The sequence below is a fragment of the Panonychus citri genome, unplaced genomic scaffold (assembly GCF_014898815.1).
Source record: "Panonychus citri isolate SS breed McGregor unplaced genomic scaffold, ASM1489881v1 Contig00104, whole genome shotgun sequence".
NCBI classification, from domain to species: Eukaryota; Metazoa; Arthropoda; class Arachnida; order Trombidiformes; family Tetranychidae; genus Panonychus; species Panonychus citri.
In genome coordinates this window covers 1,450,237-1,470,339 of record NW_026515509.1, presented here as the reverse complement: position 1 = coordinate 1,470,339, position 20,103 = coordinate 1,450,237, and the positions used below count along the sequence as shown (strand labels likewise).

Genomic DNA, 20,103 nt, shown 5'->3' with positions numbered 1-20,103 from the left:
AATCATCATTATATTCATTGAGTATCATGATGATGATTATGATTGGTAACAAAAACAAGTTATCAGAATCTGAACTTATTGTTATAATCATGATTATTATCATGAGAAACATTGGAAAGTATTGATCCACCTAAAGAAATGATTGTTACCCCAATGGTGGAAATAATAATATTTTTTCTTCCTCCTCGACATTATCTCTTTCCTTTTCATCATAGAATCCGAATGTCACCAAATATGTACTTTTAATCTTCCTCATCATGTTATCTTATCCTAATAACAACAGAATTGATGATAGAAGAGAGAGAGAGAGAGAGAGAGAGAGAGAGAGAGAGAGAGAGAGAGAGAAAAGTTCAACCGTAAACATTGTGTCACGATGAAATAATAATAACCAATGAGGAAAATAAAGGATTGGTCAGAACTTTATCTTGAAACTTTCCTCCCACTCTCATCATATTTATCCTCATGATGATAATATCCAAGCATCTTCATCATGAAAGGTTGAGTTTTTTGAATGAAGAGACAAAAGTCTTTCACTAAAAGGAAATGTGTGGAATTGTTGATTCAAAGATCACAAAATATCACCAAAGTGATGAGGTTTAAACTTAATTATAGTTGAGATTAAAATGGCTGGAAAATTTAACTTGCCTTTCACGCCAAGTTATTCAGGATCTTTCAGGATCAACAGTGATTCAATTCTTTAATTGGTTTCAATTAGAGGGGGACTTACCAAGATTTATCAATTAACCAAATTATTGGTTTAAATGTTTATTAAAACAAATGAAAAAAAAAAACACTAATAAGTGTAAGAAAATGAGACTTGAGGTACTCTAATTGAAGAAAAGAACAATGATAATTGTTCAGGGAAATTGAATTGAATTGAAATTTTAAAAAGAACAAAGTTGAACACAAAAAAGGAAGTCGACTAATCAAAAGTTGAAAGTAAACTTAACTTCAATTGAAGATTAATCTTTGTTTCTAAACAAATTTAAGGGGGTTACAAATTAAAATGGGGGAAGATAATCAAAGTTGCTTCGATAAGCCATTAGGTCAAATCTAATCAACAAACGTTAGTTAAAGCTAAATGATGATAAAAAGTATAAAAATGAAAAGGTTAACAATTTAACATATTGTTCATCTTAACAAAAAGAAAGAGAAATTTGTTCTCTTTCTTAAATCACCAATTTTTGGTAATTTTAAAGAGAGGGGAAGGTATCATTAGATACCCTAATTAAGATCAATAGTTAAATTGTTTTAACAATAAAAATAAAAGAAATGAATTTAAATGAAATGAGTAAATATTAAAAGATATGAAATTAAATTCAATTAAGAATTCGGATCCAAGAATTAATTAGATCCTAATTTCCATCCTCACACTTCCGTTGGTTTTGATCAAGATATCTTTTTAAATCTTGGGAACGGATTCGACGACTGGGTTGAGAAGTATTGAAATCCATAGATTCAGAAGTTCCAGCGGTGGAGGAATCATTTTCGGAAACACCATGGTGAGCACTGTCGATTAATGATCCATTAGGATCTTCCTGTTGAATTTCAGGCTCTTTTTTCCTTGGGGATCGGTGTAGTGGCATAAAATCCAATAGATTTGGAGTTTCGGGGCGGAAAGTCTCATCAGGGATATCGTCCTGGGGAATAACAACATGTAGTTGTCCCTCTGAAGTATCTTCGTCTTCTTCTTGAATTGTTGACGATGCTGATGGAATGAGATCAATACTCTCACAAGAATTTTCCTTGCTGAATTGGAGTAGATCATCACTAGATGAATTGTCTTTTTCTTTTTCTTTTTCTTTTTCTTTTTCTTTTTCTTCTGGAATCACTTGACTTGAAACATCACTAGATGTAGATCCTTGTTCGGATTCACAGATTGATGGAATTGAAGAAGAGGGTGAAGCACAGTTGACATAGTCAAAATTTGGTTGGTTTCGAAGACCAAAATGGTAATAGCTCCAATCACGGGGCCATTCAGCTTCATTTGAATTAACTTTTTCTTGATAAAGTTCAAAAAGTCGAGAGACTTTCTTATTGTTACACGTGAAATGGGCGTTAGCATGATGAATACCATCATTAAGAATGCCAACTTGTTGTTCAATTTCCTTCCAAAAGGCCATGTAAAGCTTCATCGAGGTAATAGCCTCAACTCCTGGAGAATGATGAGTAGCTTCAATGGTGTAGCCAGAGAAGACTAGGAAGGCAATTAGAGAGAGAGAAGTTCCGATATTCCTTCTAGGGGAAAAGTATTGGGTGACTTCACGAAGTTTCGGTTTAAGAAAATCGATCTCTCGATTGGAGAGTTGAAGTCCACGGAACATATTAATTAACCCAGAACCAACAATGGTTGTGGCACAAGCCAAATAGGGTATGATTTGATCTCGAATAGAATTAAAGTTCTTTGAATATCGAAGATCTCGGAATCGAAGACCATGGAATTTAGTGTCCATGAAGTCAACGTGTTTGTATTGGACAAAAGTCTCGTAAACAACATCAAAATGACCGTCTACTATAATAATCCAAACAGGATTCGGTCGAGGGATGAGTTTTCCATCTTCGTATTCATTGATTCTGCAAAATCTCATGTGGATCGCAAAGGTGGTTGTTGGAGATGGATGACTTTGGATGTTTTCATCAATGAGTCGCTCAGCGAACGGTTTCAATGGTTGAAGATTAATTGTAGTTAATCGATTGAATTCCTCAGAGGCAGCTCGTTGTCGATTTCTTCTTACTATCGCCTTAGCGGGATTTTTTGTCGTGATTAATGGAGGGTAAACCTCAGGGCGAAAGTCTCGTAAAGTGGGAAACCATTCCCTTATATTTTCACGAACCAATTGTTGTTGAGATTCACTCAATCGGAGAAGTGGATTAATCCTCAAATAAGGGGTATCAGTTGATTGGATTTCACCAGCAACATCCACATCAATGGAAGCTCGTTGACGACCAGGTTTACCTTTGGCATAATTAAGCCAATCCTCCGAATCTTCTAAGAGGTAAAGTGGTACTCTAGACCATTTAATGGTTCGAGGTCGTTGGGTCCAACCAGGGTCAATATCACGACCAACAGTGGTTTTAAATCCAAGAGATTGAATGAATTCTTCACCTTCATCAAGGGGAAGGTAAGGATCAATAGATCTTTTTAAATTGTTGTAAAAATTTAAACGTAAATTGGTAAAACCTCGAATAGCAGTTGGGGTTAACAGGGGATCCTCAGGATCTTCATCTCGTAAATTCATGAGACAAGCCCAAAGCTGCATTTTTTCATTCCATTCACTAGAATGAGTTGAGTAACTGATCGAGGGTAATGGAAGGCACTTGAGATGTTGTGGAACAAAATCTAACAGTCTTTTAGGACAATTTGCCAATTCTTCACTAGAAGGACCATGAACAAAAGGGAGAGAAGAATCAAAATCAATATTTTCACGAATGAGTCCTAATCGACAACCATTCTCATGATCTTGGAAGAGGCCAGCGCTGAAAGATTGAGCACAATGGGTCCTACGACAGATGAATTTACTTTCACGATAGTGAATATAAATAGGAGTAGGATCAACAGCACCGAATTCAGGGTAATCATCCTTCAGGGAAAATTTGGAAACACATTGAGGATGAATACAGATAAATTTATCAGGGACACCAATAGGTGTAAGTTTGAGAGGGATAACCAATTCTCTAAGCCAATTGATACACTTTTTGCAGTACCATTTGTTGCACGATTTACAACATTTCGGATCAATGGATACTTGTTCACAAAACAGGCATCGAATCTCTTTGATTATTTTTTCAATTTTTTCGTTGATGATGTTGGCTTTTGGTATTCCTCTAGGAATTTTGGGTAACGGAACATGATAGATATAATCATCTTGATAGAGATTAAGATAGAGCTTTTCTCTTATCATTTTTTCAAATTTTTTACTTTGTTCCGAGAAGGTTTTAGCCTTAGCATCGATGTAGGCTTTAACTTCTTTAAATTTATTTAATGAGGTATACTCAGGGGGTTCTGCAAGGGGTAAAGGAGCAGGATACTCATCTTCCTCAAGGGGATATTCCTCAGGTCCAGGGTAACGTTTAGGTTTTACACCAGTTTCAATTTTTGTTGAGGTTGAGGTTTCAACCAAAGGGGAACAAAAGGATTCAATAGGATCAGCCCATTTAACAGCAGTTTTATTGGAAGAATCATCCGAAATGTCCATGGAAGAATTTGGTGTTTCAATTTCACCAGTTTTAGATTCGATAGAATCATGTGAACGTTTAACTGCACCTCGTTTCGGAATTTTAAGTTTATCCAAAACTTCTTTGAGAACAATGGGAGTAACAATATTAGGGCCTTTAGGTTCCATGTTAGATGAAGTTGAAGCTTCAATTGTTTGTTCAGTCACTGAACTAAATGAACTGGCACGAGATAATTGAGGTAATTGAGATGGACCAGGTATGGGAGATGAGCAAAAGTTTTTGGGAGAAATGGATTCACTAGTTTCACTAGATGAAGAGTTTTTGACACTGAGGTCAAGGGGAGATGACATTGTGTTTTTATAGTAAATTAACTTGATAGAGTAGAGATGATTAAGCTTTTGATTTAGTTTTAAAAAGCTTAACTGGAGGTGATTAAAGTCACAATGTAAATTAATAGTTACTGATAAGTAATCAAGGGAAACAAGATTAAAAAAGCACAATTGGAAAAGAATTGACTCTTCAACTTTTCGCTTCAACAAACAATTAGAAACTGTTTCTAGACAGAGAAAAAGAAACAATTTAATTATCGACTTTCGAAATTTGAGAGAGTCAATTTTAATATTGCCAAAGCAATTAATTTTTGAAACGTGAGAAACTTTTCCAAATTGGTAATTATCACATGAGAAACCAATAGGTTTGTGATAATTGATTTCTTGACTAATTAGTCTGAATTGGTCAGGGTTTAACTCTTCATCTTCACTTGTTAAGGTGAAGCACAAACAAAGCACAAAAGTGTTAATTTTCCGTTGGTTTAGTTTTTGTGACCTGGTTAAAGGTTTGTTTTGGTCTTGATGATTAATCACTTTTTGATTAGAAATCAATTTATCAGCGGTAATGTATTTTCGTTTTTTCTTAACGGTAACATCAATAGATGGGATTAAATTTTCTTCAAGATAATCGTTGTTTACCAGTGGTGGGGTTGATTCGATAGAATCAGAATTTTGGTTGTTAAAATCTTCGTTAATTTGTTCAGCATCATTAGATGGGTTAATAGAATCAGATTCAGGATAAAGGTCAATGTTAGTTGATGGAGGGTCATTCATTTGATCATCATTCTCAATATCATATTCATCATGGTGATTTCTAATAAAAGAATCAGCTAATTGTTCATCTAAAGATGATGCAAAGTCTTGATTTTCAAGAAAAGTAGAAGGATTGAAATATCGATCTCTCAATAATTTCATTTTCTCATTAACTTCTCCTTTAAAAAGTTTCGTATTTGAAACGTTTACACTGAAGATGACCAAGTCATCAATTTCTATAACAAAACAAGCACCTTTAGAAATACCAATAATAAGAAAAGGTCCATGATATTTTTTGTTTAATTTCTTTGAGAATTTTGGATCGATAGATTCGTTTTTGATCAGAATGAAATCACCTTCCTTATAGGGAGATTGGTGATGAAGCTTAGTTAAGCGGTTAATCTGATATAATTGCTGTGCATGTAAGCGAGCAAAAGCTAATTTTCTGGCATCGTTAACGTTAGTTAAGAAGGAATCAGAAAGATCAAGCAGATTATCAATAGGTTTTCTAGGATGTTTACCAAATACTAAAAAGTATGGGGAAAAGCGGGTTATCTTGTGGACCGAACTGTTAATAGCAAAAATAGACGCATCAAGAGCCAATTTCAATTTTCGTGGACCATTTTCGATCACATAAGACCTTAGTCTTTCGGCAATGGTCCGATTACTTCGCTCAACTACACCCTGCGATTGTGGGTGATAAGAAGTTGAATTTTCATGTTTAATCGCATTTTTCTTTAGAAAATCATTGAATTCTTTAGACATGAAATTGGAACCTTGATCTGTCTGTATACATTTAGGATACCCAAAGGTATGAAAAGAGTTAGTAAGAAAGTTAATAACAGTATCTGCAGTTTGATTAGGGAAAAGATCAGCTTGAACATAACGAGACAGAATATCGACGAGGACGATTATGTATTTTTTAGAATGATTTACCGTTATTGGACCCATTACGTCCAATTCTAATCGGTCGAAAATACTTGAAGGTATCGGCTTGGTTGAAGGGTCAATGTAAATTGTATTTGAAGGTTTAGCCAATTGGCAAGTAACACATTGATCACAAAGTTTCTTAACTTCTTCCCAAAGGTAAGGGCACCAAAATCTTCTTGAGATTTGATCGAAAGTCTTTTGAGCAGCAAAATGACCTCCAATAGGGGAAGTGTGATCATACTCGAAAATATCTTTGAGTATTTCTTTATCAATTACCAAGCGAGATCCAAAAGGAGTACCATCATCTTTACGATAGACCAAATCGTCTTTTAAGATGTAATTTTTTACGTTGGGAAATTGCTTTTCTAGAAGAGGTTTAACTTTTTGAATTAACGGATCAAGAGCTTGATGAGCTCTAACTTTTTCTTTCCAATAGGAAAATTGAATTTTATCTGGTTTATCAGCAAGATCTGGTCTTAACTGAGCAATTTCTCCTTGAGTATTATAAAAAATAATAGGAAGATCTTTAAGATCAGGTGAAAAAGGTAAACTTAAATGAACATTAATTATATTCATTCCGAGATCATAATAATGATAGTCTTCAGGGTCGGAACAATAGTTTACCAGGAAGAGTTTATCCAAATACTCTTCTTCGGGATCCAATCGTTTACGATGTTCCCATTCACAAGGATGTCGAGAAAAACAATCAGGAGCGTGTAAACTTCCTTTCTTATAAATCACAGTATAAGAAAGATTTCCCATCATAATGGACCAGCGGTTAATTCGCGAATTTTTAAAGTTGATTTTAGTCATCTGACAAAGAGCATGATGGTCCGTTTCCACTAGGAATTCAGCATGTTCAAGATAATGATTAAATTTGTTTACACAAACATGAATGGCGAAACATTCTTTTTCAGAAACAGTCCAGTTTCTTTGATTTGGTTGCAATTTTTGTGAGTAAAAACTCAATGGGCGCCAGTGAATAATTTTATCAATTGGAGAAGAGGAATCAAAAGATTCGGATGTATCATCTTCCTGAAGGAGAATACCTCCCACAGCGAATTCAGAAGCATCACAGGTAATTTTCCTGCGAAGATCAGGATTAAAATGGACAAGAAGGGTTTCTTTTACCAATGCATTTTTTAAAGTGTCCAAAGCTTTTTCATCTTCTTTTAAAATTTTGAATCTTTTTTCTTTCGAGACCAAACGAAAGAGAGGAGCTGCAATAGCAGAATAATTAGGAATATACCTGGAAAAATAATTGTAGCAGCCCAGAAGCGATTGAAGTTGTTTAACATTTTTTGGGTATGGTAATTTTTTCAAAGCTTCGACCTTCTTAGGGTCAGGACGAACACCATCACCACTTACGAGGTGTCCAAGAAGAAGAATTTCCTTGAATCCAAAATCACATTTTTCGACTTTAACTTTTAGGTTATATTTCCTAAATCGTTCAAGGACCAAGATTGTATTAGCAATTAATTCTTCAAAAGTTTTTCCTACCACAGGAATATCATCGAAGTAGCCGATGCAGATTTTATACTGTAAACCATCGAGCACTTTGTTCATCAGTCGTTGAAAAATGAATGGAGCACCGCTTAATCCCATAGGTAAGCGAGTATATTGATATTTCCCATCAGGGGTAACAAAAACCGTTTTAGTGCGTTCTTTTTCTGGAAGCTCAATTTGGTGATAACCTTGAGCAAGGTCAAACATATTAAAATATTGACCTCCTCTTACCACAGAGATAATGTCATCAATGCGGGGCATTGGGTAACGTGGAACCTTGGTAAGTCGATTTAGAAGACGATAGTCTGTTACCATCCTAAAGGATCCATCAGATCGTGGAACCAAAATTGACGGGGAACCACCTTCGGCATCAGAAGGTTCGATTAAATTGTGTTCCATCATATCTTTAATAATGCTTTTAAAAGCTTCACGACGATTAGGGGGACAATTGTAAGGTTTCTGATAAGGAACAGGATTGTCTCCGATATCAATTTCAACGGGACAAATTTCAGAAGGGACGAAACCTAGATCATGTTTATGATGAGAAAAACAATCTTGATAATTATCAAATAATTCAATTAATTGTCTACGTTGAGACTTATCCAAAGAAGGATCAATTCTTTTTTCAATTTTTTCAATGAACTCAATGAGTTTCATATCAAGTGGATCAGCAAGATCACAACGTGCGATAATAGCACTTTCATCATCAAGTAATAGCTTGAAAGTTCGTTGATCTGAATTAATTAGATCAATTTTAACAGCAGGATCATCAATCTTTGCTTTAATTTGATCGATGATAAATGAAGAGTTGGAATCTCCAGAAACTTTTGTTGCGGTTTGAATTATTTTTTGTGTTTCCTCGGGAGTGCAAAATCTAAAGTAGAAAGTGGGATCGAGAAGTTCACCCATAGGTGTTTCTTTAACCTTAATTTTATACTCAAGTCCATCGCTTGCCATACTCATGTAGTATAAATGAATGAAGGAATTTCCAATGAGACAAACAGGCTCAAAGTCTTTGACAATTTGAAGTTTTAGAACTCGTGATTCCGTCATATCTGGATGCTTTATTAGAGCATATGCATAACCTTGAGATCGAACATAAGAATTGGATACAATTCCTTTAAGAACTCGATCAAAATGAATGGTATGAACTCCAAGTTCATTTGCGACATTAGCATCTAAAGCTGAAATATTTGATCCAGTATCAAGAAGAACATTACCTTCCTTTAGGAACTCACGGTTCGGCTTGCAAAGTTTAAAAGTTGCTTGTGGCATATAGCGAAGAAAAGAAGGACCAAGTTGAGTAATTGGTTGAATAGCAGGCGAAACTGCAAAAGAAAATTCAGTTTGACGGAGAGCTGAAGATTCAGGTTCCGGATGAACTGTAAGTAAATTAGCATTAGCTTGAGGAGCGGAATTGGTTGATGATGATGAATTGGAACGAGAAACTGTTGAAGCAGGTTTTGGAAATTGCTTCTTTCTGGCGAGAACTGGACAATTGAAAACATCATGTCCTTCGTCTTTACAATATCGACAAGTTTCTTCCTTAGAAGATTTATATGAGTTAGAATTTGAAGGCTTTTGAGGTTGATTGTTTCGTTTAAACATTTTCCCAAAAGTTGAATTTTTTCCTTCGTTTTTACCTTTAGAGTCAAAAGGCTTTGAAGCTTTAGCTTTATTCAGCTTCATTTGTTGAGTGTATTCAAAGTGTTTCCTAATAAGGACATTAAAGATCTTATCTCGATCGGTGTTCACGCCAAGAACATAAATTTCATCACGAATGAATGAAGGTAAATGATTAACAATTTCTGCAGTGAGAATTTTGTCAGGAATTTGAGATCCATAAGATTTATGAACAAGACTTGTTAATTGGTCAAAGTAATTTGAAGGGTGATCGTCTAAGCGATAGCGAAATTGTCTTAATTCAAAATCAGCGGAGTATTGCATTGAAGGGCAATTTAATTTCTCCAAAAGAGCATTAATATAATCACGATAATTAGTGATTGAGGAATCGATAGATTTAGCGGTATTTAAAAGTTCATAAGCCATACCTTTACGGAAACAACGGAGGCGAGTCTCATCGTCGACATTTTCCTGTTGAAGCCTTGATTTGGTTTTGTTGACCCAAGCAATCATATCTTCACCTTTTTGGAATTCAGTTACTTCCGGATCTCTCCTTAGAGATTGAGCGAATTGAGCCAAGGACGAAACCAATAGTTCATTAGAATTGGAAGTAACAGGGGAAGATGAGTCAACATTAGTTGAAGTTGAAGATGAACCAGTAGGTTGATTTGGAGCGATGATTGAAGCACCATGTTCATTAAGAACATTTTGGAATTTTCGAAGAGTTCCCAATGAAAATGAAAGGGAAGATAAATCACAATAAGTGATGGTCAGAATCGTTTCTTCATCACGTCCAATTTTTTGGATGAACAGTTGAAGTTCATCTTCACTAATACCAGCAATACGAGCTGATGTAACCCATTCAGGAATTTCCTGATTTCTTAGATCATCAATGGGTAGTTGTTGAATTGTTGAAGAATCCAAAGATTCACCAATAAGTAGAAAATGTGTCTTTAAGACATCGATCAATTTCTTGGCCGAAATTGAAGCAAGTACCGGTGGTGGAATTGACCACGTTCGGAATAGTTCCTTAACTTCCTCAGAAGTAAGGTTTTTTACCTTAGTAACAGAAGTACGAGGCATAATAGTGTCAAAGCACAAGATACACAACACCAATTAAAGATGAAAGCACTACCAATCCTGGTGACAGCACCAAGTGAAAGGTTGAGTTTTTTGAATGAAGAGACAAAAGTCTTTCACTAAAAGGAAATGTGTGGAATTGTTGATTCAAAGATCACAAAATATCACCAAAGTGATGAGGTTTAAACTTAATTATAGTTGAGATTAAAATGGCTGGAAAATTTAACTTGCCTTTCACGCCAAGTTATTCAGGATCTTTCAGGATCAACAGTGATTCAATTCTTTAATTGGTTTCAATTAGAGGGGGACTTACCAAGATTTATCAATTAACCAAATTATTGGTTTAAATGTTTATTAAAACAAATGAAAAAAAACACTAATAAGTGTAAGAAAATGAGACTTGGAGGTACTCTAATTGAAGAAAAGAACAATGATAATTGTTCAGGGGAAATTCGAATTGAATTGAAATTCTTAAAAAAGAACAAAGTTGAACACAAAAAAAGGAAGTCGACTAATCAAAAGTTGAAAGTAAACTTAACTTCAATTGAAGATTAATCTTTGTTTCTAAACAAATTTAAGGGGGTTACAAATTAAAATGGGGGAAGATAATCAAAGTTGCTTCGATAAGCCATTAGGTCAAATCTAATCAACAAACGTTAGTTAAAGCTAAATGATGATAAAAAGTATAAAAATGAAAAGGTTAACAATTTAACATATTGTTCATCTTAACAAAAAGAAAGAGAAATTTGTTCTCTTTCTTAAATCACCAATTTTTGGTAATTTTAAAGAGAGGGGAAGGTATCATTAGATACCCTAATTAAGATCAATAGTTAAATTGTTTTAACAATAAAAATAAAAGAAATGAATTTAAATGAAATGAGTAAATATTAAAAGATATGAAATTAAATTCAATTAAGAATTCGGATCCAAGAATTAATTAGATCCTAATTTCCATCCTCACAATCACATCTTACAGATTTCACTCTTTATCTTGAATTTACCATGAAAAACAAAGGCAAAGTTTTCCTCGGTGAGGAAAATTTCAAGCTATATATTAATACATTTACCACCATCACCTATCATCAACTCCTCTCCATTCATGCATCATTATCACCTCGATAATAACACTTTCAACTATTAGATTTGTCAACAGCATTAAAATCACAATGAAATTCAATCGTAAACAATATTACCAAGCCAATGTTGGAATGAAAATCTTTTCCAACTAATAAATTCACTTACAGTTAACTAAAACTCTGAACCACCCCAATGAACACCAACTAAATTAGATAGAAGTAAAAAAAAACTAACATTTAGTTGACTTGATTCAGTGGGAAGGAGATACAATCACATGAGTTTCAATCTTAACTCATGAATTAAGTTTAAATTGTTATTTTAATGAGACAACAAACAATTTGATTACCATTTAATTTATAATGAACAAAGAAAATGATTCCAACAATTGAACAACAAATTTGTTACTTGATCATATTATCATTTTACTCAAGTAATATTATCATCATGATCGATAATATATATTATCATACTTATTGGTTTAATTTTATCAGAGTAAATTCAAACTAATAACAATAATCATGATGCAGGATAATTTGATGAATGAAATGAAATATAATCAGAAAATTTTGAAACTTTTCCCATGAAACAAGAAGCAAGTAAAAAAAGGTCACAGGGAGTGAATTTCAATGAATCAATCCTGAGAATCCACCATGAAGACTAAATTTAAGTGACAAATCATAACTTTTATCCAACCATTTTGAAAATTGATCTTACCTGAAGATTTGAAAGTTCAGAAATATCAGATTATCATCTTTATTTTTCATCATCATGGTTTACCGGATGAATTCAGGCTTTAAGAATTAATAAAAAGAAGGATTGAAATTTTCAATCTCTATCTTTTAGCTACATATTTCCAGGTAGATTCATATCGTATTCATGAATATTTCTCATGGAACCAGAATTCTGAACAATTTTCCAGCAGAAAAATGAAAAAATTTTCAATAAAACTCAATTGCTCAGATTGGAAAGTTTCATCATGAAAGAATTAAAACAATTTGAAACAAGATTTTGACTCAGAATTTTCAGAATTTTATCTCCTTTTCTCTGGTATTGTCATGATAGCTTTTTTTTACTTATATTTATGAGTCCAAAAGTTGAGGATAATAACACAATATAAACCGTAGAAATATATATTTATTATTATCATGATTGTTTCTTTGTTAAAGAAAATTGTAAGAACTTTTTTTGTTCATATTCTATCATGAATTCGGAAGATTTCTCTCTCTCTCTCTTTTCTTGGCATTCTATTATTACTATTGTTATCATCATCTGAGTTAAATAAAGTTCAACATTGAAATCAATTTATCAACACCACCCAAAGTATTTGGAACTGTTTTCTCAGTTTCTTCCCACTAAACATCGTCATCACCACCATCATCAGCTACCATCTCACCCACTCCACCCTGTTCACCCTGAACACCCTGAACACCATCAGTGTTATTATTTTATCACTTTTTTTATGCTATCATTATTATTCAGTTGTTGCAAACGTTGTTTGTTTATTGTTTGCTTGGTAATGGTATTTGTTTTTCATCTCATCTATTCAGAGTCTTGGTGTTATTTTTCATCATGATTCCTGAATCTTATCGTCTCTTTATCTTCATCTTTTTTCCTCCTCCTCCTCCATGATATTTATTATTAGTTCATTGGTGGTGTTAATTTCATCAAGAATGAAGATGATTGTTATCAATGTCTTCATTCATCTGATGATTTGTTTTCTCAATTGTTGGTCATCATCATCGTGATGATAATAATGAATTGATGTCGTTGGTCAAGTATGAAAAACAATCAACTGTTTGTTATCAAGTAAACTTGACCATTGGACTTAATTCATTATCTAAAGTGTCAACGAGAAGTTAACAAGATATTGAGTAGGAGGTGGTGGGAAAAAAGAGGTGGATGATATTATTGTCAGTTCTAATGATGAAGATGATCAAGATAAGATATAATCTTTCATTTCTTCATTGGTTGCGTTTCATTTTGTCATCATCATCATTCATATCATGATGATATTCATTAATTGTATTGTATTGAGTTTTCAGAGATGATTAGTTAATTGTTGATCGGGGAAAATATTTCTTCATCAACTCTTAATCTCCTCCTTGATAATTAAAGTTCAGTTGGATTTTTTTTTCGGTGAAAAAAATCAGTTCTCATCATCATGATGATTCCCTGGGCTCTAGATAATTATCAAATCAAAGGTTGATGATGATGATGATGATGATGTACTTGTTTACTTGATCATCTTGAGATAATTTCAATGTGTTTGTAAACTTGATGAATCCACCATGGAACTAGTGATAACTCAGTGTATTTATATTCAATTTCCTGATTCAGTTGATGATTAGTTAATGATTTTGATCCCCAAATGAGATACTGTTATTGAAGAGGATGATGAAAAATTACATGTCTCTCCATCTCTCAGTCTCTTATCATGTAACTTGAGGGGAACAGCGAAAAAAAAAGTTCAATCAATCAAAATGCAAAATGAACTTTTCCAAGACTCGAATTGCATCCAATGAAGCAAACTCATGATGGACAGAGTTGTTGATTATAACAATTTGCTTCGTCAATTTCATGATGATGATCATCTTATGATTGCAGTTTAATGATGAGGATAAGAAATTAACAAGAAGCAGAGAGAAAGTTAGTTTCACCTCAACACCGGAAAACGGATGTAAATGTTTACAATCCAGAATAAATTGTCGATGCCTTCAGGGTAAAGATTATGAGTATAAACATCGTCATGATGAAATATTGATGGTAAATCGTTGATGTGAATGGAGATTGAGTCTTTCTTTTTTGTTCCGATATCTCCAATCCTCAGCTCATTAAGTAAATAAATAATAACACGAATTAAATAGTAATCATGATGATTTCATGATGATGTTCAACTAATCATGTTTTTTTCATCATCCAATCGAGTATATTTATTTCAGTTCAATTATTCAGCCATCAGATTCATGGGTGAATTTAGTCTGAATCAGATGCATCGAAATGAACCAGAATCGTGAATCAGATAAATTATGAGCGATTAAATCTATCGAATTGAATAAGAATAAAGAAAAACGAACCGAAAATAACAACAGCATCGATAGAGAGCAACAACTATGAGGAATAATCGAGTTCTAACCCTAAAATTACATTCGGAAGGTTTCGAACTATTTTTTTTGTTTCTTTTTCATTTTTCGTTCCATTCAATTCATTTACCCTGTTTTCTCCCATGAAAAGCAAAGTTTGAACACCATCCAATTCATGTGAAAACAATGAACAAAACAAACACAAACATACACATGATAATGATTGAAACGATTCATGAATCAACCTGAAAGAGTAAAAAAAACTCAGTTAATGATGATGAAATTAAGGTTATCATCATTACCATGATATTCAATTTGTGGTTCCAAGAGGAAATGATAATAAAAACTTGAATCGTAATTTATTTAATGAATCGGAAAACTATTTGTCTATGTGAACTTATTCCTGATAAATGTTCAGTTAATAATGTTAATTGTCCTCTGATTGATGTTAATTGTTGATAACCAAGTTCAATAGTTACAAGTGACAATAAAATTGAAGATAAAATAACCAAAGTCATAAAGGTTTAACCAGAAGAAACCAGAAAAACCAATTACGATCTTGGCTAAAGTTTCACCTCTAAATGACCAGTTGACCACCAAGAGAAATGTCAACTCTTTAAGCTGAAAAAGAAAAAGATTTCGTTGGAACATTTTGTTACTATTATTATTATTTGGCTACTTATCTATTTCTTTTTTCATCTCAACTTATCCTTCCCTGAGATATTAACATGATTGGTGATTTTCTGTTGTTCACCGGGTTCGTTTCAGTTTCTGTTTGTTTTTGTCTTGAGTTTTTCTCTCTTTCATCAGTTTGTACTTTGTATACTCTCGAGTTGCTCAAGGCTTTTCTTCATCTCTCTTTATACCATCCATAGATTTCAGGGGATTCTTCTTGAATTCGCCATGAATTCCTCTGACTTTCTTACAAACTCAAACCATTTACGTTCTGACTGATTGAATAAAACAAGTATTCACTCACTATCTTCCACTTCTCTCTCGCTCTGAATCTTCATTGTCTTCATCTAATTCTTGATTCTTTTGCTACTCAAGGTTTTTTTCATCCTCATAAATTTCAACTCAGCTTTTGCTTCCTTTTCCTCTTCCTCTCTCTCTCTCTCTCTCTCTCTCTTTAAATATCGATTATCTCTCTCCCTTTCTCCCTCTTGTCTTCTCTTTGTCTTTTTCTTCCAAGTTCATTTCGACTTTTGAATATCCTTCTCATTGATATTGACTGGTGATCCAAGAATTTACTTTCTCTCTCTCTCTTATTTTCTTGAAATTATCTCACTCTTCTAGGGAATGAACTGATTTCTTTTCTTTTCTAATACCATGAAATTCTGAATAGTTTCATTTCTATCAACTGGATCATCATTATTATTCATTCTCGATCGTTTTCAACACACGAATTATCATCTCGTTGATATCTAATCTGTTCTCAATCCTGATTCTTTGTCTTTTTCACTTCGTTCCGATGATTTGATCTAAGATTGATTTCGGAAATTCTGCTTCCATGAAAAATGTTCAATGCATATTCACAAGTATTAGAATCAAATGATAATATTGATTCACTGATTGGGTTGTTCAGAATAAAAATAGAAAAGATTAACTTTCATCTGACAGGATTTTCAATTCTATCTAAAATCAATATCCGTTATTGAATCGTTATTAAAAAGGATTGATGAGAGAGACAAGATTCTAATGATTAACATGATTGCATTTTCTTGTTTCCCTGTTAATATGTTGAAAGAAAAAATTTATCATCCAAATTGAATTAACTTCATCTCTATCTCTCTCCGTTATATATTAGGAATGTATCCAAAGCGAGCGGGAACAATGACCAGCCCAGTGAAAAGGCCAAAGTTCGTAGCGGGTCAGAAACAGCTCTTGGCAACTTTAATCCGTCTCATCGATTTGAACAATTAGAACACGATCATTCCCTTTGCGAACGGGTTATTATCAATGTTTCTGGAACTAAATTCGAGACACAATTAAGAACATTAAACTTATTTCGAGATACATTATTAGGTGATCCACTTCGTCGAATTAGGTAAGTTCAGTCAACTGATTTTTTCGAAAAAAAAAGTTTTCGAAAAGTTTTGAAACTTCTCTTCTTCCTTGATTACATTTTCTCTTTCATCAAACATATTGTCATAATTAAAAGCTTAATCTATTGTTAGAAATTGAAAAAGAAGCAATTAGTTGAACGGAAGGAAAACAATTAACTAATTGTTAGAAAGACGAGTAATTAAAATTAATTGAAAACGATTCGATTATGGTTTAGATATGAAAAGAAAAGTGAGAAAAAAAAAGTTTTACCAATTAAATTGATTGAATGACCAAATTTCGCAATTAAATTTAATTATCTCACTGTAAACAAAGTAATTATAATCCTAATGAATAATAATTGATTGTTGATTGGAAACAATGATTAGAAACAAATTGTGACCATTAATCATTAAGAAAACAAAATATTACATTTTTATCAATGGAAATATTAATAATACAAAACAATCTACTAATTAACTTTTACTTAACCTCGAGAAGTTTGTTGATTATTAAAAATAATCGAAACAATTAAAAAGTTTGGTAAACTTGATTGTCTATTATTTTTGAATTTCGATAGGTACTTTGATCCAAATCGGAATGAATATTTTTTCGATCGATGTCGAATAGCCTTCGAGGGAATTTTATATTATTATCAAAGTTGTGGACGTTTACGGAGACCCGGAAATGTCCCTTTGGATATTTTCGTGGAGGAGGTTAAATTTTACGAACTTGGTGAGGAAGCATTGGAAAAGTTAAAGGCGGACGAAGGATTTGCCGCCGATAAAGAGGATCGACCACTGCCAACAAATGAGATCCACCGGAAGTTATGGTTACTCTTTGAGCACCCAGAGTCCTCTCAGGCCGCGAGAATAGTGGCCATCACCTCAGTACTGGTCATTATTGTATCAATAGTGATCTTTTGCCTGGAAACTTTGCCTCAATATAAACACTACAAGATTTTCACCACCAAAGACAATAAGACCCGAGTAATGGAAGACGATGTTCCCTCCCCTGAGAATCCGTTCTTCATCATTGAAAGTTTATGCATAGTTTGGTTTCTCGTCGAATTCATAATTCGTCTATTAGCTTGTCCATCGAAAATAGAATTTCTCAAGGTAATTAATTAACTTGATTAATATTCGATTCCTCCCAACCAATTGGATCCGTCCAAAAACAGTAAATGTTCCAATTCAAATCCATCTCTTCATGATCATTTTCTCAACTAAACTTTATTCAAATTCATTTCCTGATGATGTTATACTTTTTTTTTGTTCTTCCTTTCTTATTTTAATTATCATGATTATACAGTCGATATTTATATTTAATCAAATGATAAACTTTTTTTGTATCATGTTAATCGTAATGATGACAAATGATGAGTTTGTTAGTTTTCCATGATTATGAAAAAAATATTATTTGACATCAGAACTTTTTTTTCATCTTCAGTATTTGACAGATGAGTTGATTCAGAAAATTCAGTTTCTTTTCATGGTGATCTTTTTGCATTTGAAAAACAGGAGGAGAGTGTGGGAGATGCTGAGAGAGAGAGAGAGAGAGAGAGAGAGAGAGAGAGAGAGGATGATAGAGCATGAAATTATATCATGAGAGCTACAAGGAGACTGAGAGAGAAAAAAAGATTCTGATGAATGAGAAATTGAGTTTTCGGAGAAAAGGTAAATTGTGAAAAAAGTGATTTGAATGAATCACTGATTCCAATTTCAATCTCAATTCTGGTTCTGAGTTTTTTTTGTTGTTTTCATAGGAAAATTGAATTGATATAAATGTTTACCATGTTGACAATGGACATTGAATAATCATCATGGTGAAATTATTGATCACGATGATGATGATGATGATAAAAGGCTAGATGATAAATCTATTTGATGAAAGGTAAGATGAGGAGGAAGATAAATACAAGATGGACTTTTGTTATTTCCTTTGATCAATTTTACTTGGAGTTGAGAAAATTCTGAGTTTTATCTTATCCTTTGTGATGATGTTTACGTTAAAAGGTAAAAGGTAAAGAGGGTGGAAAGTGGGATGAAAGGAGGTAGATTTCAGGGGATTTCAAGAATTCAGGTTCACAATTGGCATTTTGAGCTGACATTTTGATTTTATGGGTCAATTGGTGAAAGTTTTCTGAGTTGTTCTAGATTCTGATTAGGTTCATTTGGATGGCTCGAAATCATTATTTTCATGATATAAGATGATGAAAAGATGAAGACAATGGATAAGATGACAGGGTGGGAAGAGTGAGAGAGAAAGGGAAGAAGAAAAAAAGATGAAGTGGAAAAGATTCATTTCCTTTTTACAAAGTGTATCCTCTTCATTGAAATCCAAGTGATGGAAACGAAATACAAATCAAATTTTTCTTTATGGTCATTGAAGAAGAAGAAGATGAAGAAAATCATCTTTATCATCAATCGAATCATTTAATGTCCTTTTATCATGGTAACAATTCATTCAGATTAACTAGATATCAGAACTGAAGGGAAGGTCATGTTCATCAGCGATAGAAAAAAAAAGAAACTCAAAATTTTGAAACAAAATTTGAGCTCGAAAATAAAGTTTCATGATAAATCACCATGATTATCATCTTGGAATCAGTGAGTTCCTTTCCTCTGTTTGTTTATGCCTCAGGTTAAATATCCATTGAATTATTCTCGAGATTGAAATCTTTTTCTTTTCTTCTCTCAACAATTTTTCCTTGATAATGAAATTCTCAATTCAGGATATAATGAATGCAATCGATTTCATGGCGATTGTACCTTTCTTTATCACTTTGGGAACCGTTTTCGCGGTTAAAGATGATCCTGCCAAGACTTTTCATGAGAAACAAAATCAAGGAGCTTCACTGGCCATTTTGAGGGTCATCCGTTTGGTCCGAGTCTTCCGTATATTTAAATTATCCCGACACTCCAAAGGTCTTCAAATCCTTGGGATGACCTTAAAAGCCTCACTTCGGGAATTGGCCTTATTAATGTTTTTCCTTCTTATCGGTGTAATCCTTTTCTCATCGGCTGTTTATTATGCCGAAGCAGGTTCAGAAAGGTCATACTTTAAATCAATTCCAGACGCTTTCTGGTGGGCAGTGGTCACTATGACCACCGTTGGCTATGGTGACATGGTTCCCCATGAGTTTTGGGGTAAAATGGTTGGATCACTTTGTGCCATTGCCGGTGTACTAACCTTATCTCTTCCGGTTCCTGTGATAGTTTCCAATTTTAATTATTTTTACCATCGGGAAATGGATTCATCAAATTTACAGTCAACCAACACGAACCACACTCTTAGTTGTCCCTTTTTACCTGCAATCGTAGGTCCAGATAGACTAAGACGATCTTCATCCCTTGAATCAACCGTTTCATCAACAATATCTCAACCACCATCACAACAATTATCATCATCTCTCAATCAACATCAACCTTTAACTCAACAAAAATCAACTCAATCAACACATTCAGTTCATTTTTCACCAACATCACCAACTAATCATCAAAATA

At 33.4% G+C, this 20,103-nt stretch overlaps 1 protein-coding gene across 1 annotated transcript in view; it reads left to right on the top strand.

Moving 5' to 3' along the window:
• The window catches only part of LOC128388946 (potassium voltage-gated channel subfamily A member 2-like), a 56,372-nt gene that overhangs the window by 35,524 nt on the left and 745 nt on the right, over positions 1-20,103 (top strand). The window contains exons 2-4 of the mRNA XM_053348417.1: positions 16,362-16,601; positions 17,178-17,715; positions 19,332-20,076. Of these exons, the coding sequence (XP_053204392.1) occupies positions 16,362-16,601; positions 17,178-17,715; positions 19,332-20,076 (1,523 nt within the window). The remainder of the gene's footprint in view (positions 1-16,361; positions 16,602-17,177; positions 17,716-19,331; positions 20,077-20,103) is intronic.